This window comes from Gigantopelta aegis, chromosome 8 (assembly GCF_016097555.1).
Source record: "Gigantopelta aegis isolate Gae_Host chromosome 8, Gae_host_genome, whole genome shotgun sequence".
In the NCBI taxonomy this organism is placed as follows: Eukaryota; Metazoa; Mollusca; class Gastropoda; order Neomphalida; family Peltospiridae; genus Gigantopelta; species Gigantopelta aegis.
This window is the reverse complement of record NC_054706.1, coordinates 60,784,779-60,805,947: the sequence shown is the minus strand read 5'-3', so window position 1 is coordinate 60,805,947 and position 21,169 is coordinate 60,784,779. Positions and strand designations below refer to the sequence as shown.

General features: G+C 37.1%; 1 protein-coding gene across 2 annotated transcripts in view; it reads right to left on the bottom strand.

Annotated features, from left to right (window-relative positions):
- Positions 1 to 6,226: 6,226 nt before the first annotated feature.
- The window catches only part of LOC121380006 (MAM and LDL-receptor class A domain-containing protein 1-like), a 55,949-nt gene continuing 41,006 nt past the window's right edge, over positions 6,227 to 21,169 (bottom strand). The window contains exons 10-22 of one of the 2 annotated variants that reach the window (XM_041508712.1): positions 20,482 to 20,706; positions 19,870 to 20,052; positions 18,434 to 18,601; positions 17,916 to 18,018; positions 16,045 to 16,198; positions 14,779 to 14,878; positions 14,300 to 14,452; positions 13,537 to 13,613; positions 12,303 to 12,482; positions 10,740 to 10,824; positions 9,509 to 9,658; positions 8,732 to 9,000; positions 6,227 to 7,117 (exon numbers count right to left, since the gene is read on the bottom strand). In XM_041508712.1, the coding sequence (XP_041364646.1) occupies positions 6,980 to 7,117; positions 8,732 to 9,000; positions 9,509 to 9,658; positions 10,740 to 10,824; positions 12,303 to 12,482; positions 13,537 to 13,613; positions 14,300 to 14,452; positions 14,779 to 14,878; positions 16,045 to 16,198; positions 17,916 to 18,018; positions 18,434 to 18,601; positions 19,870 to 20,052; positions 20,482 to 20,706 (1,985 nt within the window). In that variant the 3' untranslated portion in view covers positions 6,227 to 6,979. The remainder of the gene's footprint in view (positions 7,118 to 8,731; positions 9,001 to 9,508; positions 9,659 to 10,739; positions 10,825 to 12,302; positions 12,483 to 13,536; positions 13,614 to 14,299; positions 14,453 to 14,778; positions 14,879 to 16,044; positions 16,199 to 17,915; positions 18,019 to 18,433; positions 18,602 to 19,869; positions 20,053 to 20,481; positions 20,707 to 21,169) is intronic. The other variant, XM_041508713.1, reaches the window with a different exon arrangement.

Below are 21,169 nucleotides of genomic sequence, written 5' to 3'. Positions count from 1 at the left end.
TGAAATAGCAGCCCACTTAACGGTTTTATAGTGGGATTTTTTTTTTTTTTTTTTAGGGTAATTTATAACAGTTAAGTCAAATGTCGGTGGTGGCACAATGGAAAAAAATGGTACGGCACAAGGTTGCCAGGCTATCCTTTTCAAATTCACCTGTGAAGGACATTTTCACAGATGCAACAAATTTTTAAAGTCCACACAAAAAGTGGTATGGCCATTCTCTATCCTTTTGAAACATTTTTTTTTTTAATGTATTAAATTTGATAAAATCACCCTCGCCCACCCACCCACCACTATAAAATCCTGGCTGTCACGTTTGCTCCGCCCCTGACAGTAAGAAAATTGATGCTGGTCTATTCTCTGATTTAATAATGCATATAAACCTCGTTATTACAGCTTCAATACACATTCATTTAAAGTGACAGTCTCGAAGTTGCATAATAACCAAAACTGAAAACAAATTGGTGACCTAAAGGTATACATTGAATTACATGCCACTCTTAATAAAACTAAAACACACTTGTAGCCAGGATATTAAAATGGGGGGGGGGGGGGGGGGGGAGACAACCACATTATCCATCACTTATGCTGTGTGACGACAGGAAAATGTATAATGTAAGGGAGGTAAAGAGGTGTGATTGTGGCTAAACCAGTGAACAAAAATACATCGAAATATAAATTTCATTTACAATTTTATTTTATTTTTAATTTGAATTATTTAAACTCCCAATAATGATATCCGATAGTTTCATATGTGAAGCTACATTTTGAATTTCAAGACCTGACCCTTGACAGACAATGGATTATTATTGTACGCTGTCCTGCGCTACCTTTAGGCCTATTCCGCATTATTCAGGCACTGATCAAAAGGTATAGTGCTGGTGTGAGCATTTTGACATTTTCCGTTAAAGCCGCACGCCCTAGTTCCATCCAGCGAAATTAAATTATAATTTGGTTAATCTACAAACCTGTAACACACTTAGATCACGTTTTTATCAAATGGAGTGGAAAAGTAGGTTTTATATCGATAAATACTATGGGAATACCCATGTCCCAATTGCTTGAAATAATTTTGAAAGCTAGTATTCTGATGTCACCGGTAGATGTCGCTCGAAGCACAACAATGCCTACGTCACGACAAATTTCACAGAGTGCGCACAGACTTGGGGTGCGTTCCTTTCACCTCTCCTGGACATGTTCCAACTGTTCTGTCCTGGTTGTATCCCCTCTCCATATATTGTAAGACTTAGCAAAATTATTGGTTTTAAGGGTGTGTAACGTTTTGTATTGAGATACTTACTTGTCTGAACTTTATTGTTACTGAAAATGTTCACGAACTGTGAAGAAAAATCTCACAAATGAACAACAAGCAAACGACAACAAATCGGATGTTGATTGCGCGAACCGTGCACGAGAAAACAAACCGAACCAAAATGATAACGGTCACGTGGTATACCAACGTCTGTGACATTGAAATGGGAATATCCCCTCTAAAAATAGATAGACCTTGTCTGCTCAACGGTTTTTTTTCTCAGAGGCCCGTGGCATTTTATGAAATACGAAAAAATGCATTTTGTGGTATTACAAACACCAGGATTACCACGATTACCAAAAAACACTTCAGGTGAATGGAAATGTATATTCTAAATAATAAACGGTAAGTAAAGTGCAATTTTATTTGTGAAAAGAATGGGTTTAATAGCGAAAAACAACGGCGTAATGGTTAACAACTAGGGCGTGTCCCTTTGAGTTACGAAAATGGCCGGTAACGTTGCCAATGAAAACGGCAATAGTCCTTTGGCATGACGTCAACAATGCTTTGACGTTTTAATATGGTTATTGATGTCGAAGCGATACTACGTACAGAATCGCTGTTTGTCATTTAATAATCGTATTTATTTTAAATGTGAATAAATGTAAAATATATGTACATGGATCTAATGCTAACTAAAGACCACAGCTAACTATGGTGTTCTGTTGCAATGTTTTCTACAATGGATCCATCAATAGAGGTAAGTGACTGTTTGTTTATCAGGACCGTTGATGTCTGAGTTGGGGTTCAAAATTTTTTTTTGGCGTAGCGAGTGTTTTATATTGAGAGGCCACCCACAGTGTGTATGGATGGATGGGGATGTGATTAAGGGGGAGGGGTGTCATGGCTCCACCCTGGCTCGGCCAATGCATATTAATAAGACTGTACAAGAAATGTTCGTGAGGTTACTTCAGATCAGTTCAATTCAGTTTATTACATTAATTTAATCATAAGAACTGCCCTCGAGGGTGTTGGAGGTGCGCATCCCCTTCATAATTTGAAGAGCACTGAAAGATCCAGATAAACATGGTGCATTTATTGTTTGTATTGGGGAACATGTTTCAGCTTGATATTTCTGTAGAAGATTACCATATATATATTACATGTTACTAACTTTGTTTATGTACTTTTGAATAGTGTTAGTAAGTGCCCCTTTTAAACATTGCACCTCCTCCCTAGAAACAATCCTGCACCCGCCCCTGCCTGTTATGACAATATCAAAAATTACAATATTACTGCCACCCACCCGCCAGCTTCCCAGCCTCGTGACCCCTCCTCAATTTGACATTGGATCCGCCACTGGCACTGAGAACCAGATTAGCGATTTTTTGCCATTTTTCATGTGAGATTGCACAGGTCTCTGTGGTGTCGTGGTTAAGCCATCGGACATAAAGCTGATAGATACAGGGTTCGCAGTCCGGTACCGGCTCCCACCCAGAGCGAGTTTTAACAACTCATTTGGGTAGGTGTAAGACCACTACACCCTCTTCTCTTCAACTAACCAGCTAACAACTAACCCACTATCCTGGACAGGTAGCCGAGGTGTGTGCCCAGGGTAGCGTGCTTGAACCGTAACTGGATATAAGCACGAAAATAAGTTGAATGAATTAATTATAATTATGACGTTGTTCATTCAGGTAATGGAATTTGCAAATAACATTGAACTTTCCTGTCTTTTTTTCGCAATGCTTAAAGATATTGAGCTGAAACTTTGTGTATAGCTGCTGCTTAATCGTGTACAATTACGGATCAAAGGAAATGTTTTATTTAACGACGCACTCAACACATTTTATTTACGGTTGATTACAAAAACATTTACCAGAATTCGAATATACATGATGCACCAGTCATTCTACAGTGTTACGCGTGTGCGTGAGGATGGGGAAGAGGGTCAGAACTGATGTGCGCAGGGGTCAGATTTTGCACGTTTTAGATGAGTAATTTTTACACGAAAATATCAATTACCTTTTCTGTTATCCAAGTTTTGTAACACATTTCTCCTGTTGAAATGACAACTTATTTTTATTGTTCTGTTCAGTATTAGTTATATTGGACTGTATTAAAGTGAAGTGTGTTGAATACGTTTGGAATTCAGATATGTTGCAAAAACATCGCATATATTTTAGAATTGCAGGTCATGAATGTCGCAAGCTAGTTGATATCAACATGTAGAACTTTGTTGTTAACTTCTACACACACGCACGCGAGCGCGCGCACACATACAATTTAAGAAGATATATATATATTTTTTATTCAGCTCTAAAACATGCTAAAGAATTAACAAATGACAAAATGTACTTTAATAACAGATTTATTTGTTTCATAGCCATCACAGAAAATAATTCATATTTACAATGTAGGATTCCCGATACACTTCAAATTAAAACCTCTTAAGCATATATTTAATCTAAAAGAGTTTCCCTATATGGAACTTTTATTGATAAAACATTAACATACTCATGAGCTAATGGCGAGAAATGCAAAACGTATGCATACATTGTGGTATAGAGTTGTAGGTAGGAGCATAGTGGTTAAGATACTATATATTTGAAACGAATCAGAATTTCGCATATTTTATTAGTACAAAAAAAACCCACAAAAAAACCCGCCTCATAAACCAATGAAACAAACAAAATAAAATCCAGCTGAATGTATTTTTACTATCAACAGTTCGTATAGGGTGTTAATGGTAAACGCCAATTTAAAATATGTTTATACAGTAGGCTATACTCACCCTCTAAAATAAAAGCCCCTCCCCCTCTCCTCAACAACAACAACACCCCACAAGACAAAACAAAACGAAAACGGTTACAGATAGATAAACAGTAGGTATCGACCATGCAGTATAGCAGGGCTTCTAAATTATGGTAGTCCCACTCCCGTGGCTAGTGATATTCAATTTTGGGCTAGTAAATAACTACTATTGGCATGCTCGACGGCTAGTGAATGTTTTTGAGTCAAATGTTCCAGTTAAGGCTATTTTGTAAATATGAATATCCTGCTCCCCCCACCCCCCCCCCCCCCTCCAATGTTAGTGTTTTTAAGCTCTATCTCCTTCTTTAGGTGACATATCTGATTATTGTTATTATTTAGTAAAATTGTATTACTAAAAGTAAAGTAGGTCTAGGTAATTTTTAATCGTTGCTAGTAAATGTTTTTAATCACCGATCTCATGGCTAGTGAATTTTATAAAAAATTCTAGAAGCCCTGAAGATAGACTTGCAAACTAGTTATTGCTCTGAGAACTTTAATCAAGATCAGTTTTAACGGGACGTTAATTGTAAAGAAGATTTCATTGACATACATTATATGAAAGCTCACCTACTGTTTTTTTTTAAGTGGCAGCAGCGTGTGTTATCTTTGTCTGTCGAGCAACTATCGAAATTAACTCATGCTCATCTAATAACCGTTGTTTAAAATGTGCTGACAATGTTTAAATGTCGCTCAAGAGAATTTTTTCCACCCGTCATTTTTGTGTTGTACATCGATCTGTAACGTAAACTTAGAGCTACCACAGATTTAAAAACAACATCTGGACTGATTTTGATATCACATTAGTATTAACAATGTTCACAATAGTGAAGCTTTAAGCGTTGACTTAAGTGTAATATTTAACATTACCTTACTAAGTCCATGTAATCTGGGGGAAAATATATTGGCGTACGTAGGAATCTGATTTCAGCAGATTCACATATTAGTTCGGTTACGATCAGGTATGAATTAATTTACCCAATTTGCAAACCCTAAAGCTGTTCTCTGTCTTGTAAAAAGATACACTTTCGAATTTAATCGTTACATCAGGCCCGTAGGAACGATATCTGAAGTGGGGGTCACAATCTCTAGTACGGGGGCCACAGTTTCTAATGGGGGGGTGGGGGGGGGGGGGGGGGGGGGGGGGGGGGGGGAAGACAAGCCATTTTTTTAAATCTTTCTTTTTATATTGTGTAAAAAGGACGTAAATTTTCATTCTCGAGTGGGGGAATGTGTTCCTATGGACTATTATATTATTGTTAACATATTCTTATGTACAATTCAAAACTGTAAATTGGAAAGTGAAGAATGACTGCAAATGACTTCGACAGATGTCCTAAATGTCAGAATAACGATTTGGGGAGGGGGGTACCAAACTGAGAACATAGATTAATTAATTATCGGCTATTGAATGTCAAATATTTGGTAATTCCGACACGTAGTCATCATTTTAACTAATGCAGCAAGGGATTTTTGTATATGCATCACCCCATAAACAGGATAGCACATACCACGGCCTTTGATATACCAATCGTGGTGCACTGGCTGGAACGAGAAATAGTCCAATGGGCCCCCCGACGGGGATCGATCCCAAACCGACCGCGCATCAAGCGAGCGCTTTACCATTAGAGTCTCGGATCTAGACTCTAAAAGTGTTATAAGCGCCAGGCCTGTTCGGGGAAACGTCAAAATAAGGCTCTCAATGTGGCTTAACGATCTTATACGTCAAAATAAGGCTCTCAATGTGGCTTAACGATCTTATACGTCAAAATAAGGCTCTCAATGTGGTTTAACGATCTTATACGTCAAAATAAGGCTCTCAATGTGGTTTAACGATCTTATAAGTCAAAATAAGGCTCTCAATGTGGTTTAACGATCTTATACGTCAAACTAAGGCTCTCAATGTGGTTTAACGATCTTATACGTTATATCAGAACCACTTATACTGGTTATGCAAACACGGTTCAGTGCCTACTATTGTCACTCCCAACTGGAATAAAACAAATGAGTGAATCTAAGGATATATGATACATAGTAATTCTGTTCTTTGCATTAAATATATACATGTGGCTTTTTTTTTTTACTAAATGCAAAGCCATTTCTAGAGTAACATGATATTATATTTAAAAGGCACTCAAATAAGGCAATTATATAAAGACTGTTGAACAGATATTACGATTTTATTTGTATCATATGGATAATATAAATACTCTGTAGAAGTTCATAGTGTCAATAATAACAGTTGTTAATTATATAATGTCGACATAACAGACACAGTGGTGTTGATGGACAACTCTGATGAACATTGTCAGATGGTAAGGGTATGTTCTACTAAAACGTTTCCAAGGCAGATTTCATGGGTGCGAGAAGTCGCCCAATACACTCCATCCTTTATCCCCTAGTTCCGCCGGATCTTGCCCTTGATGACATCAACATTTCATAAATTTGTATTTCTAAAATAAACTCGTGTAAGATACATGGTTAAGCAATACCACAGTATTTGGATCAATCCTAAGGTCGGTGGATCCGTTCTACATAGCAGCAACAGTATATATAATACTTTCAACATCCATTTTGTTACTGCAATCCAACGTCCTGTGATTCCATCATCAAATATTTACAACAAATCCTTTTTTACGTGCTGCCTGTACAGTATCATTTAATAGCATCCACAGCATCGACATTCATAGCTTGAAAATAATGGAATTAGTCCTATAAAAGGCAAAAGGTTACACAACTCAGAATAGCATAGAATTTACAATATATTTCCTTTTTGTGCGACCAAAAACAACGAAACTCCAACTCTCAGTCATTTGAAGAAGCATCGCACGCACATTGGTATCTTTAAAAGACGATCACATGTCACACTTGGTCCAGTTAGAATTGTTATAACAAATAACGTGGTTTTCGCATATCCAATTATCGTCCGTGTAGCTGCACAAAGGGGAAGTTATGCATTGTCTTTGCGTCGTAACTGTAGCAGGATCCTGTCTGGATTGATACGTCGTCAATGGCGATATCTCCTCGGTGTCCGCCTGCAGTCGCTTCAATAAGGATCTGCAAAGCAATCAAAAGATCGTCAAGTAGCAGACAGAATGAATGAATGAATGTTTAACGACACCCCAGACAGAATTAAAGACAGGACAAATAGGGCAGCTGTTTGGGGCCTTAAAGAAGTTGAATTGAACGACAAAAAACACCAACAGCATTCATACAGGTCATGAAAATCCTGGAAAGTCACTGAAGTTGAAAATAGTATTTTTCATACCTGAAGTTATGGGAATTTAAAATTTATGGAAAATGAAAAATGGTTCATATTTCTTCGATTTAAAGGAGCAAAAGAACAGATCGGCAATTTTTTAAAATATTATTAGATTATATGTTGATGATTGTAGAAAAATAATTGAAAATCCTTTTTGAAAAGGGTCTAGGAAAGTCAAGGACATGTGGTTGCTAACAAAGTGTATGAAACCATTAAATTTTGTATAGTTCTTTTGACAAATTTTGTTAATATGTTTCATGAATAGCTGTCAGGCGCTTCGTCTACAGGCAAACAACCATTCCCTGGACGATACACCCTTCCTGCTTTGTTTTAGGAGGACTGCCATTCATGGCGATTTGCAAAATGTTCAGAATCTGTTAAAACACAATTATTTATGAGTTATTTTAGTAATTTGTACGCGGGTGCATTACGAGTGAAATTTACGCAGGATACCATGAATGATCTTAACATCTTATAACAACGCATACCAATGGATGATCGAACAACGACGATCATACAGTGCCAGCAAAATGTTTGTCAGTCATCGAGTAAACAAGTTTCGTGCTTTACTTCACTCTAACAGCATATTCGCTGAAGAGCAGAATCAAAACAACCTCAAACGACCTAGTGTGTACGTCAAATCTGTATGTTGTAAATCGCTAGCATAAGCTACTGTATACTATGTAATTAGTTTTGTATGTGATGTATAAATATGTTCTATGGATCACTGATCTGAAATTAAAATCTATTATTATTATTATAAAACTGGAATGACAAATCTCAATTTGAGTTGAAATACATTGTATGGGCTGTAGCCAAGATTGAGGCTGAAACATCGTAATATGTATATTTTTCTTAGTAACGTTTTATGTTGTAAGACTATTTTCAACCATCTACTTTTTCCCCTTTTTTCTTTACTTTTAGTGTGTGTGCGTGCGTGTGTGTGTGTGTGTGTTTGTTTGCTTCTTATTTTTTAAAGGTTTTTGTGGGGATTTTTTAGGGATGTGTGTTTCCAATGTGATCTGAACGACAAAACCGTAATACATGGTCAAGGGCAGTATCTCTCCACAATGCAAAGTCGAATGGGCATTTGACAAAATAGTGGTTGATTCTATTAATCTCTATCTAGTGTCTCGTCTATAGGAGGACAGCCACTCCCATGAATATCTTTCACTAGTGTTTTCATCCCTCTTGCACCGCCAAAAGAGAACTGTCACTCCCTGACTAGATTACTAAATCAAAACTAGCACCGGATAGCGCTATCTTTCTAAAAAGAAAGTTTGAGCTTGAACCATTTGGTCATGCCCCTATACCACTAGGGTTTAAGGCATTTCCATCTCGGGTCCGGTCTCTGGCATGGTTAAAAGAAAGAAAACAGTTTCAATCATCTCATAACAAGAATGTCCTACCCTAAAATCCTGTCCTGAACTTCCCACGAAGAGTCTCTGTCTCCTCCACCAGTTTCCGTGCTGCCCCGTGGTCTGCCACAGCTGTTTTTCCCCCCTCTTCTCCACCGACTGTCGGATGATCTTGAGGGCCTTCACGTCCAACCCATACATGTGGTACCAGAACTGGATGCAGTAGCCAGTCGGCTCGTCCGTAATCTTCGGGGATACGAGCCGAGCAAATGTGCCTGAAGGCTGGAGGGACGTCTCGATGTACATATAATAACCTGAAACTGTTACGTATTAATAAGCATTAATTAAAATGTATGCAAGATTGTAAAATATGCACTGCATTAATTAAATGGTTATATTAAGGCAATAGGAAGGTTAATACTGTTCAGTATATTTTATATATATATTTTGTTAAAGAAATAAGGACGTTTCTTATAAATTAAGATGAAAGGCTACTTAAAAGAAATGGTCGTTTGAGCATATTGGTCTGTATTTAAATAGTTCTCTCTCTCTCTTTCTCTCTCTCTCTCCCTCTCTCTCTCTCTCTCTGCGTGTCTCTTATTTGTCCATCTTATTGTCTTTCTCTATCTCCATGTCTCTCTGTGGAGATTTGTATCAAGATTGTCTGTCTCTCTCTCTCTCTCTCTCTCTCTCTCTCTCTCTCTCTCTCTCTCTCTCTCTCTCTCTCTCTCTCTTCCTCTGTCTGTTTGTCGCTGTGCCTCTTCCTCTCTTGTCCCCTGTGCTTTTAGGTCTCTGACATTGACTGGTAATGTTGACAGATTATATTACCGGTTTGTTTTGTGTGGTCTGTGGATGGTCCGGTTCCACCAGTCCACGTGGGTCCTTGTTTGCGGGTCCAGTCGAAGCTGTCCGATGGAATGGGTACGTTCTTCCAACCACACAGATCTTGCTCAAAGTCACAGTTGAAATACAGGACGTCTGCAAAATAATTATATCTTACAAAGAACCAGTAATGGATTTTGGCGCCAAATTTGCTCCACCAAGCATATAATAGTATATACTCATGGAAAACAAATTCCTGTGCATGTATAAACCAAGGTATATGTTTAACGGTAAATCAAATCGTTTTTAAGAAATTATTTATTGATTATTCCTAAACATTATGAATCGATTTATAAAGTTATGGCGTGTCCACACTAATCACAAATTTCAAAGATTTACAAATGTTACGATTGGCTTCTCAGTGATAGAAATAAGCAGACATTTCCACTAGTTCATCGGACAAGTACATTTAGAAATCTACTTGTCTGCCAATATTTCTACTTGTCCAAATAAATGGTTTGTTGTATTGAAGTGCAAGAAAGTTGTTTTTGATTGCTCAAAATGAAACTGCATTGAACATTTTTACTTTTCCACTGGACAACCATTGAAGTACATTTTGTTTGTCCAAACATATTTTCAGTTGTCGGGATAAACGGACAAGCGCTTATTTCGAACACTGACTTCTTGGCCATTTTATTTAAAGCATAGGAACTTAAAATGCATATTGGTAGGATTCCCACTCACTGCACTGATTCGCGATATATGGCTTGTACACTGGTGGACTAACAGTCCATCAGTGGAAATAACTACCCAATGCAAATAAACACTACGTAAAATCACAAGGAATAAACCTGTGAAAGCATTTGAATCCAGATACTATATTTATGTATATCCATTTAATATTAATAATTAACGTAGAAATGATTTTATATTTGGATCACCAAATTTGGGGGAGGCATCCACAATGCGTTATAGGACGACAAGCAAACATACAAGGTAGAGGGGAACAAGAGGTGGAGTGAAGGGTAAGCATGTCTCCCCCTGGCTACGCCAGTGATAATAATCATTTAAATAATTAATATAAAAAAGTCTCACATTTTTATCCATTAAAAGCTCGATCGAATGATCAGCCATTTGAACTGTATTTCATAATTAAAAATTGATTTTATATTTTGCATTATTTATTATTTAGAAGAATATTTTAAAGAAGACACGGAAATATAAGTATCGTTCTTACCTGCGCATGTTCCGGGCTGAACATCGAAATTATCGATAGCAACATCGCTTCTATAACTGGAACCTCTTAGACCTTCAAATATTATCTACAAATAAACATGGCATTTTATATAGTCATTTGAACATGTTATATAAAATAGTGCGATCAATTCGTTCATATCCGTTTAAAGACAGTGAAATGTTATTTTGGTGATGTTATGATAAAACTGTGGGTAACCATTATTCTTGGAAGGTTTGAGATCTTAGTTTGTATTATGCTAAACATCTTTAATATTTTAATCCATTCATTCTAAACAACAAAACAGTTTAACATGGTCAGGGTCGTATCTCTGTACAACAGTGGTTGATCCTATGAATGTCTATCTAGTACTTCGTCTATATGTAGTACTAAACCAAATAACTTCCGGCTGGGTCAAAGTTCGAGGTGCACCAAACCTTTGATAGAGAAGTGGACACCACAAGTCCTGTGATTGGTGATAAATGTGAGTGTGTTGGTTGTAAAAAAAAACAATTAGTTTCATCTGGGCACAAAATGTATGCAATTTTATTTCATCTAGTACCACTGTGTCAAGTAGCCTTGTGCTTGAAACATGTATGGGGTACCTGTATAAAAAGTACTCGAATTATGTGCGGAACTAGGGTAGTCATAAACGCTACCCATTATCTCAGAAATGAGCGGCTTGACCTCCCATTTTTTCTGATTCACTTAAGGGTGAGGGGTGGTAGTATTTATATCCGTGGCGTTTATGTCGATTGATACGCTGAAGGTAGGAGTTTTAGCCACATATGTTACTATTGTCGTCTATGAGATTTGATTTGGTAGTACACATCCTATAGAAGATCCTTTATTGGAGATTTAATCCCCTCTGCATCGCCAGAAAGAGGACTGCCATTCCCACAGCCCACAAAATCAAAACCAGCACCGGACAGAGCTCATCATGTCATTTATAACATTATATGTATATCATAACTGTATGGTTAATTGCGTTACAGTTCCTAATATGTCTTTTGTACTACTTGATAGCACTCGTTACAGTCTTTTCTCGTGCAATTTCGTCCAGTTATTCATCCATACATGAACGCTGCAAGACTTTGAGTCCAGCGAAGAACTCGTTCCTTTGTGGCTTCTACACAATACAAACTAATGTTCTATGATTTTATTTATTAATAATGATTTTTTTTTTAAATCATGGACAAGGTGTTAAGCACAGCAGATATAGTTACTATCAATTCTTAATGTTTCACATTCAAAAATATACTGTTCAACATATCTTTTCATCTAAATAATATTTCTGATTTTTGTACATTGATTAATTGCTGCATTTTGCAATTCAATATAAATAGTACAATGTAATTATTTATAGTTTGTGATTAATTATGTGTCTTCAAGATGCCACGTGGTGTATGTATGCTATAGGTTTTGATTCATTCACAATAACAATAACATGTTTTATTTTCTAATGTTAATCATATGCTGTTGATCATTTAAACATGTCCCTAACCAGTTATTTTGTAAGTCGTATATATAAATACAGAAACAAAGTGTTTATTAGTTAATATTTACTTTATACATGGTTCTTGGGTTAAAATCAATATATTCTTTCTGCCACTTGTTTCCATGGTCACCAGATCGCGTCCAGACGAGTTTCCTTGCTGCGTTGTACTCCTTGATGTAAACGTTCAGCGTCCCCATGGTGATACCGTACATGTGGAACAGGAACGATAGACACATGGCGCTCCCACCCTGGTAAAACAAAGAAACGGACGTCAGTCTCGAGAATATTTTTATATTTACCCATTCACAATAAATCATACACATTCTTTTATTTTTATTTCACTGATAACGCCATTCGTTAATAATACTAATATCGTTTAGATTCAGTGACTCACTTATCTAGATGGCACATAATAATGTATGAATGAATGAATGAATGAATGAATGTTTAACGACACCCCATATAATAATGTATGAAGTCGCCACCAGTGACAGAAAGACGGGGCACTTTCCTTTCTAAACTCGGTAAGAATATATAATAAAACATTACAGAAAACATGCTTTTCGTAATGGTACCAAAGAGATGACCATCTATACGTTATTGGCGAAAACACACGGTTTTATTATAATTGCTGTTGTGTTTGTATTTTGCATTATGAAACGCTTCTTTAAGACAATGAGAAAACACTGCGTTCACCAGACTCGCCTGACTAGTATACAAATTAAAATCTTTCTTAGTTAAATCATAACTGCACCCATCGTTCCAACCATTGTCCCACAACTGGCCCATACAATTTCAAAACAATGGCCTGTCTGTGGGCACGTGTATACAGATGATTTTTTTCTTCTGGTAAACCCATAACTTATACACAAAACACAATGCCCTGTCTGTGGACACATGTATACAGATGATTTCTTTCTGGTAAACCCACAACTTATACACAAAACAACAGTGCCCTGTGGGCACATGTATACAGATGATTTCTTTCTGGTAAACCCACAACTTATACACAAAACAACAGTGCCCTGTATGTGGGCACATGTATACATATGATCTCTTTCTGGTAATCCAAGTGTACGTGGTTCATAGCTATATGAAGCACTTTCTTCTCAAAATGCTCACGTTCGTGTGTTGTAAATATAAAACCTTCTACTTAAACAACGAACTGAGATCTTTTTACATTGCTTAGGGTAACATATACGGTTTTTTGTTTGTTTTTTGTTTGTGGTTGTTTTTGTTTTTTTGGAGGAGGGGGGGGGGGGGATTTTAATTTATAAGCGAAAGGAACATGCTAGTTCTTACCATGAGCATTGGCGACACAATCCTGGCAGTGTCCCCCTGCACTCTCGGTGATGACGCTTCTGTGTACAGATATTTGCCTGAAAGTATTTACATTAAGTAGTATTAACATTTTTTTGTAGCACCGCAATTGCCACGTTAATCAACAGGAATCACACCATGAATTTAGTTCCATTAAAAAAAGTGTGCCCTTTCTCTTTATGTTACTGCATTGAAATCAGACCTGATTAGGTTATGCAATATTGAAACGGGAACCAACTCCTATAAACATGGTGTAAAACAGGGTTGATTCCTGCATATAGAAATGTATATCACATTATGCAGTTTGTTACCTCTATTACTGAAAGTTAATTAGAGTTGATTCCCTTTTCGGACCTCTTAAATATTTCAAAGTCTAGATAGCGAACTTATTATTTTTTTCTAGTAGAATGGCGTCACCGATTCTATTTTCTTCTTCCAAGGTTAAACGTTAAACACTGTTTTTTCCGGTTTCATTGCTACATGTATGTAAAACAATAGTGATACCTATATAGTTAAAGTATGGCACTTGAAAAGATTCGTTTTTAATTCCATAACGGATATCAAACGTTACATAAATACAGTCTGGGGCGTAGCCAGAGGAAAAACCACCGAGGCAAGCGACTCGTCTGCCTCATGCTGGCTACGCCATTGACAGTACACAATGTTTTAATTCGGTAACATATGTCTTACTATGGTTTAGTCTTACAATGCTCATAGCATTTTTAAAAGTGAATTTTACACTTACCGTGACTACAGTTACTTTGGTCGCATTCTGGTCCAGTCAGTATTGTAGATGTTGGACCCGATTTGAGTTGCCAGTCAAAGACGTCATCGTTTGCTTGGATGAATCCACAAAGGCCACTGTTGAAGTCACAGGACATGTTGATGGACAGCAGATCTGTGTAAGAATGGTTAAAGAGTTCATGAAATTTCACCTGTCTGTGAATTAGCGGAAAACGGACAAGTTGCACAGACCCGGAGACCCTTTATATTTCAATGTGACAATGTCAGGGCCCCTTTATATTTGGTCAAGTAGTGCTTTAGGTGGAGTTGGGACGAAGGCCTATGAAGAGTCTTTTTTATCAGCGCCACCGAATTACATTAATCTATACAGCAACAGGATTACGCCTAGTTCTATTGCAAAGATTACTCTTTTTCTGAATCATACTTTATTAGCCAGTATAACAATAAGAGAAAAATGCTCTTTTGGTCTATGGTACTTACTTTTGAAATGAGGCACTAGGCTGTCACATGACCCAACTACTATATCATCTAGAGCCACGTCGCTCGTGAAGCTACTCCCGGCCACAGCTTCAAAGATAATCTGTTTAAAATATCAGATAATGTATACTACTATATACATGTATATGAAATATGTAGAAACCTATAACACTTAACCAACTCACTATTGTTGTACTCTAGATATGTGCCATAGTTTCATGACAACGGAGCAAATAATGACAACATATAAAATTTTATAATATTCAAAATACATGCAACATTGGACATTTCAGTGCAAGTTGCAGCAAAATGAATATACCGAGAATAAGAAATATAGCTTCTTTTTAAACACAGAAATCAGCACATAATATCAAAGTCTTATTTTTAAAACATAATTTATAAAATAAATACAGATTCATTTTGTTTCAAATAAGTTTTAAACCAGGGATAATGCTGTAGCCACTCAGCTAGAAACCCATCGGGGATTGTATTATTAGAAGATACATAATATCACATATGCTTGGTTGTTATCGTGGTCACGAAGAAACCCTCTCCAACCGAAACTGCTATTCGGCTTTCCTGGATTATTAATCTGAACGACAAAACTGTTTTCCATAACCAAACAGGCATTTAGAAAATAAAAAATAAAATAAAATAAATAAAACTCGTGGCGACGCTATCGCCACATACATTCTGTGTCCACCACTGTGAAATAGAACTACATGTCCATAACTAAATTGTTGCCGGACAAGGATAGTAGTCACCATAAATACTCTTTGTTAAATACAACTAGACATGCATCAACAGAAGACCATGTGCACGTCATCATAAATTTAATACAGTCATAATATAGGTAAATTCATAGTGCAATGCTCTATGGGTATGACATCATTTTCGGAATCCCACATTGCTGGCTAGCCAAGTGGATGCATGTGATCAGCTGTTCTCAGAAAAACAAAAAAACTTTAAAATTTCCCTTTTAGTTTAGAAGTGCTCATTTTGTCGAACTAGAGAAATCTCTATATTACTGTGCCTCGTTTATAGGAAGACTGCTACTCACAGGAGATCCATTACAGGACGTTACATCATTCTATCATTACCTTTAACATCAGTACTGCTACTTCCACGATTGGCTTAAAAAATCAAAACTTGCGCAGGACATAGTTCATTCGAAAATACAGGCCTATAGCTGGATTTTATATGCCTACCCATCTGGTACGGTTTTGATTCTTTAAAGAAAGAGGGGAAAAAAGTAATCCAGGTACGTACCTCAAACTGGCTGTACTGTTCCAGGGCAATGACGGCTGGCTCCCAGTCAGGTCCATAGTTACCAGATCTGGTATACTTCAAGACGTTCTTACCGCCGATACGCTGGTAGACGTTCAGTGTTCCCATGGTCTTACCGAACATGTTGTAATAAAACCTAATAGAAAATGGAATAGTCTAACATGTGCAGAGATACAGCCATCAAATAGTTTATATATATATATATATATATATATATATGTGTGTGTGTGTGTGTGTGTGTGTGTGTGTGTGTGTGTGTGTTGTGTGTGTGTGTTAATGTTATTGCATAAATTGTCAGCTCACTGTTTCCCAAAACATTCACATTTCCAGGGATTTATCCAGGCGTTCTTTGAGTCCGAACATAAGCTCCTTCCCAAAAGAAAGTGGTACTGAATATTCCCAATTATAATCCAATTAAAAATTCCCAATATTGTGTTTAATATGTCTGTTCCAAGAAATTAATTCAATAGTGGTGTACTACATCATTCAGTGGCCTGAACATCCCAAGTCCGATTTACTCGCGCTAATGTTGCCAATCCCATCAGACAGGGGACCCTAGCTTAAATGGAATTACATGCAAAACATCCTGGATAAATCCCTAATTTCCCAGCTTTATATGTCACTGACATCGCTGCCGTCTCCCCCGACCTCCACCCACCTGGTCTTGAACGCCTAAGACATTCTATAACTAGTAATCTGAACGACAAGATCATTATCCGTGATCTCTGTGCAATACAGAATCGAATGGGCATTTGGAAAAATAGTGGTTGATTCTATAAACAAAATATATCTAGTGCCTCGTCTATAGGACAGCCATTCCAGAGTGCGCTTGAATGCAGAATGGACATAATTCAATTGCCCTTTACAGATGGGTGGTTATTACACCGGTTTAACTATACTAAGACATTTATTTTCTCGCCATTTTGTATTACTGCATTGTACTTTTAGAGAAAGCTACATTCAATGACGTGACAGTTAAGCACTGAAAATCTCCTGTTACTTCTACTGACAAATGATGCATTAGTTAAATCCAGTGTCCGATTTCACTTTAAAAATCAAGAATGTTCTTTTATTGAAGCACAGACCGGCCTCGGTGGCTTCGTGGTTAGGCCATCGGTCTATAGGCTGGTAGGTACTGGGTTCGGATCCCAGTCGAGGCATGGGATTTTTAATCCAGATACCGACTCCAAACCCTGAGTGAGTGCTCCGCAAGGCTCAATGGGTAGGTGTAAACCACTTGCACTGACCAGTGATCCATAACTGGTTCAACAAAGGCCATGGTTTGTGCTATCCTGCCTGTGTGAAGCGCAAATAAAAGATCCCTTGCTGCTAATCGGAAAGAGTAGCCCATGTAGTGGCGACAGCGGGTTTTCACTCAAAATATGTGTGGTCCTTAACCATATGTCTGACGCCATATAACCGTAAATAAAATGTGTTGAGTGCGTCGTTAAATAAAACATTTCTTTCTTTATTGAAGCACATTTACGAAATTGCTAAAACCCGTCTTGGGGTATTGGTATATAAAGGTGAAAACTACATATTTGGAAGTGCATATACACGGACCTTTGACAAATATTTTTAAAATCAATAGATAGAACACTTTCAAATAGTCAGTTAAAGATCATATATCAAAATTGCAATAGTTGCAATTTTTTTCTTTTTTGGTTTGTTTGGGTGGGGGGGGGGGGGGGGGGGGGGGAGGATCTTATGAGAGTGTGAAAGTAATGAAAGATTGCAGTTTTATTTGGACATAGGTACTTTAATCTTATCAGAGAAAGAACTTGCCCTCCTTGCTATACTTTTCAATTCGTTTATTGCTTTAAGCTACAAGCTTATCAGCACATCATACTTACAATAGGCATGCTTGTGTGTCTGAGAATGAAAATGTTGGCGATATTAATCTTGCTTTCATCCCTTCTTTACATGGAGTAGAACTTTCTAGAAATATGTAATATCCTACAAAGTAAAACAAATATACCATTTTACAAGTCTGAATTTACAATGGGTTAATAATATTTTCAACAAAATAAAGAAAATAATATATACAATGATTGCAACTTCTGGAACGCTCATCATATTTACAAAATATTGCATTGACAAATGATGTTATTATTAATCTTTTCAAAGATTAGTTACATCGAACAGCATAATTACAAATACACTGAACAACAAAAGAAACGCGAATATTACTTTAGTTTTCTTTTGAGTTATTTAAATTATTCAGTTTGAATATCATTCATTTTTGTGTTTATTAAAATGTTCAATGTCTTGTGAACAATTTAGGCTGCATGTTGTTGAGTATAAACATTTTTGCTTTTCGGTATCTACATTTCTAAAACGTCCTAGTTACTGTTTCTTGCCGTATTCTCACCTTCCTGTGTACCCATGGTGTGGTCATCCTTAGGCCCAGTATTTTCAGAGGGCGTGTGTCTATTGGTGAGTTTCCACTGTGTGTCATCTGTGGTGTCCTGTTTCCAGCCGTCACAAATCCCACCCCGATCGAAATTACAGTATTTCAGTTTCCCACTCTTGTTTGCAACTGCAAAAACAATATTGTAGTTTAAAAGAGTTTTTAAAAATAGCGGAGTCTGTCTAAATAGGGATCATATGGACCAATGACATGAGTGTTTATATATATATTTATTTATTTACTTTGTTCTGTTTTGACTGAATACATATATTACAAACACACTTCGAACTAAATTGATTTGATTTACTCATATTTGGAGATAATATAAATTGTCTTACTGAAATTGTGTTGTTTTTTTCACTCCTATTAGAGAGAACATTATGTGAGATTTGTGGTATGTTGGAGATCAGTTTAAAGGGACATTCCTGACTTTGCTACATTGTAAGATGTTTCCGGCTAATAAAATATTTCTACGATTAAACTTACATATTAAATATATTTTCTGGTTTAGAATATCAGTGTCTGTATATTCAATGTGTTTCTTTCTGGTCGTCTTAATATTTGTACGAAGCCCAAATTAGATTTTGTCTTCAAATAATTGCGTACGTACAAAACAAATCTATTTTTGGAAATAAAACGAAATATAACCTAGTACAAATATTAGAACGATCGAAAACATGTTTAATATACAGCCACAAATGGTTTATGCAGAAAAATGTATTTGATATGTAATTACAATCGTTAAAAAGTCTTTGTTAGTCGATAACATATTAAAAAGTGCAGCAAACTCAGGAATGTCCCTTTAAAAACGTATAATTAGCTGCTCGTGATGACCGTCCAATGGAATTAACACTACTGAAAGCGACTGTTATTTATAACTGTGCATAATAAAATATCATTGCAATAAAAATTAACATTTCTGTCTGTCTTTATACTGTGACAACAGCACGCTACAAATCTGAACGAAAACACTGTTACCATAATACAAATTCTTATCTCTGCACAGCCAAGTCAAAGATATATTTTTAACATGGTTGCGACTGTTACCATCAATCTTTGTCTATAGATGAACTGCCACTGCTAAGAACAATACATTACAAGAGGACTGCCACTATAAAGACTGGTTTAAACATGAACAAGACAGAACTCGGTAGATATATTCGTAGGCAGATGTGATGAGATGCACTATAGTAGGCAGATGTGATGAGATGCACAATAGTAATGATATCAGGAGTTTGTGAAAGTCTAGCCTCTCCAGAACCACCAATAACACCTGGCATGTTCACAATATTATACAGCTGTCAAGTCCGTTGATTTCGTCTTAACAATATGTTCATGAAAAAAAGACGAAGAAGTATGTAAAATGTCACTCTACAAAAGTTGATATAAAGGCTTACACTCACGGAAACACATGGGTAGGTTCCCCGTCCACTGTCCAATGTCCATGCAGTATCTCTGATGACTCCCCACCAGCGTGTAGCCAGAGTGACAGTAGTAAGATACAGTTTTTGACACTGAAAAATCGTCCCCTTTTCTATATCCGCCCTTTGGCGCCCCGGCGTCAGGACAGTGGGTTATATCTGGAATTAATGTATAAGTTTATTAATATTTGTAAATAAGTACAGTCAAACATGATGTTCATGATGGTGAGAGAGAGAGAGAGAGAGAGAGAGAGAGAGAGAGAGAGAGAGAGAGAGAGAGAGAGAGAGAGAGAGAGAGAGAGAGAGGAGGAGAGAGAGAGAGAATGAAAGAGAAAGGATGGAGGGAGAAAAATGGGGGGAGAGAGAGAGAGAGAGAGAGAGAGAGAGAGAGAGAGAGAGAGAGAGAGAGAGAGAGAGAGAGAAAATGAAAGAGAAAGGGTGGAGAGAGAGAGAGAGAGAGAGAGAGAGAGAGAGAGAGAGAGAGTAGGCGATGTCGGCGAATGAATGCATGTGTGTGTTAAAGTACATGTACTCTGAGGTATTACTAAATACTCCTTCTTAAGCAACTTGGATATAATAGATACTTACTGCACCGGTATAGTCTGTTGATTTTCAGAATATCAATATCTGAAAGTTTCAGTCTCTGCCCCATCTCGACCCCTGGCGGTAATGGATGTTTGGCGGTGATCGTTGGCTTGTTTCGATCCTTGGCGAACGTGTTGTTTTTATAATGGGTGATAGATCCATAGTCGTAAGGGGCACCCAGTGTATCTATCTCTTCCGTCGAGTACGACTTAAAGTTACTTTCGTGTTCTAAAATATTCACATTTATAAATTAGTAGCTGTATATCGTGTATATATGTAAAATGAGTCAAAGAACTAAGGGGCGTTCTCACGATACGATATGTAGTAACGACTTGTAGTAGACAAAGGCGTACGGGCTCCCACTTTTGTAGGGAGCAGGTTGGCTATATCACTTTAGATACTGTTATTCTTTAGAAAACAATGACTTCCATAGGCGTACAGGCTCCCGTTTATGTAGGGGGAGGGGGTCAGGCTGACTTTTGCCCGAATTAAACGAACATGCCCGAATCTAGATAACAAAATTTATTCATATTAGCATAACTACCAAACAACTATATAGAATTACAAATGAATCACTACGCATTTTTACACGGATTACAACTAATTTTGAGTGTAGAATGATGGAAATACATGGTAAAAAGGTCTCAGGTTACCATAAATTGTCCGAATATCTGCCCTCCTGCTCCCCCCC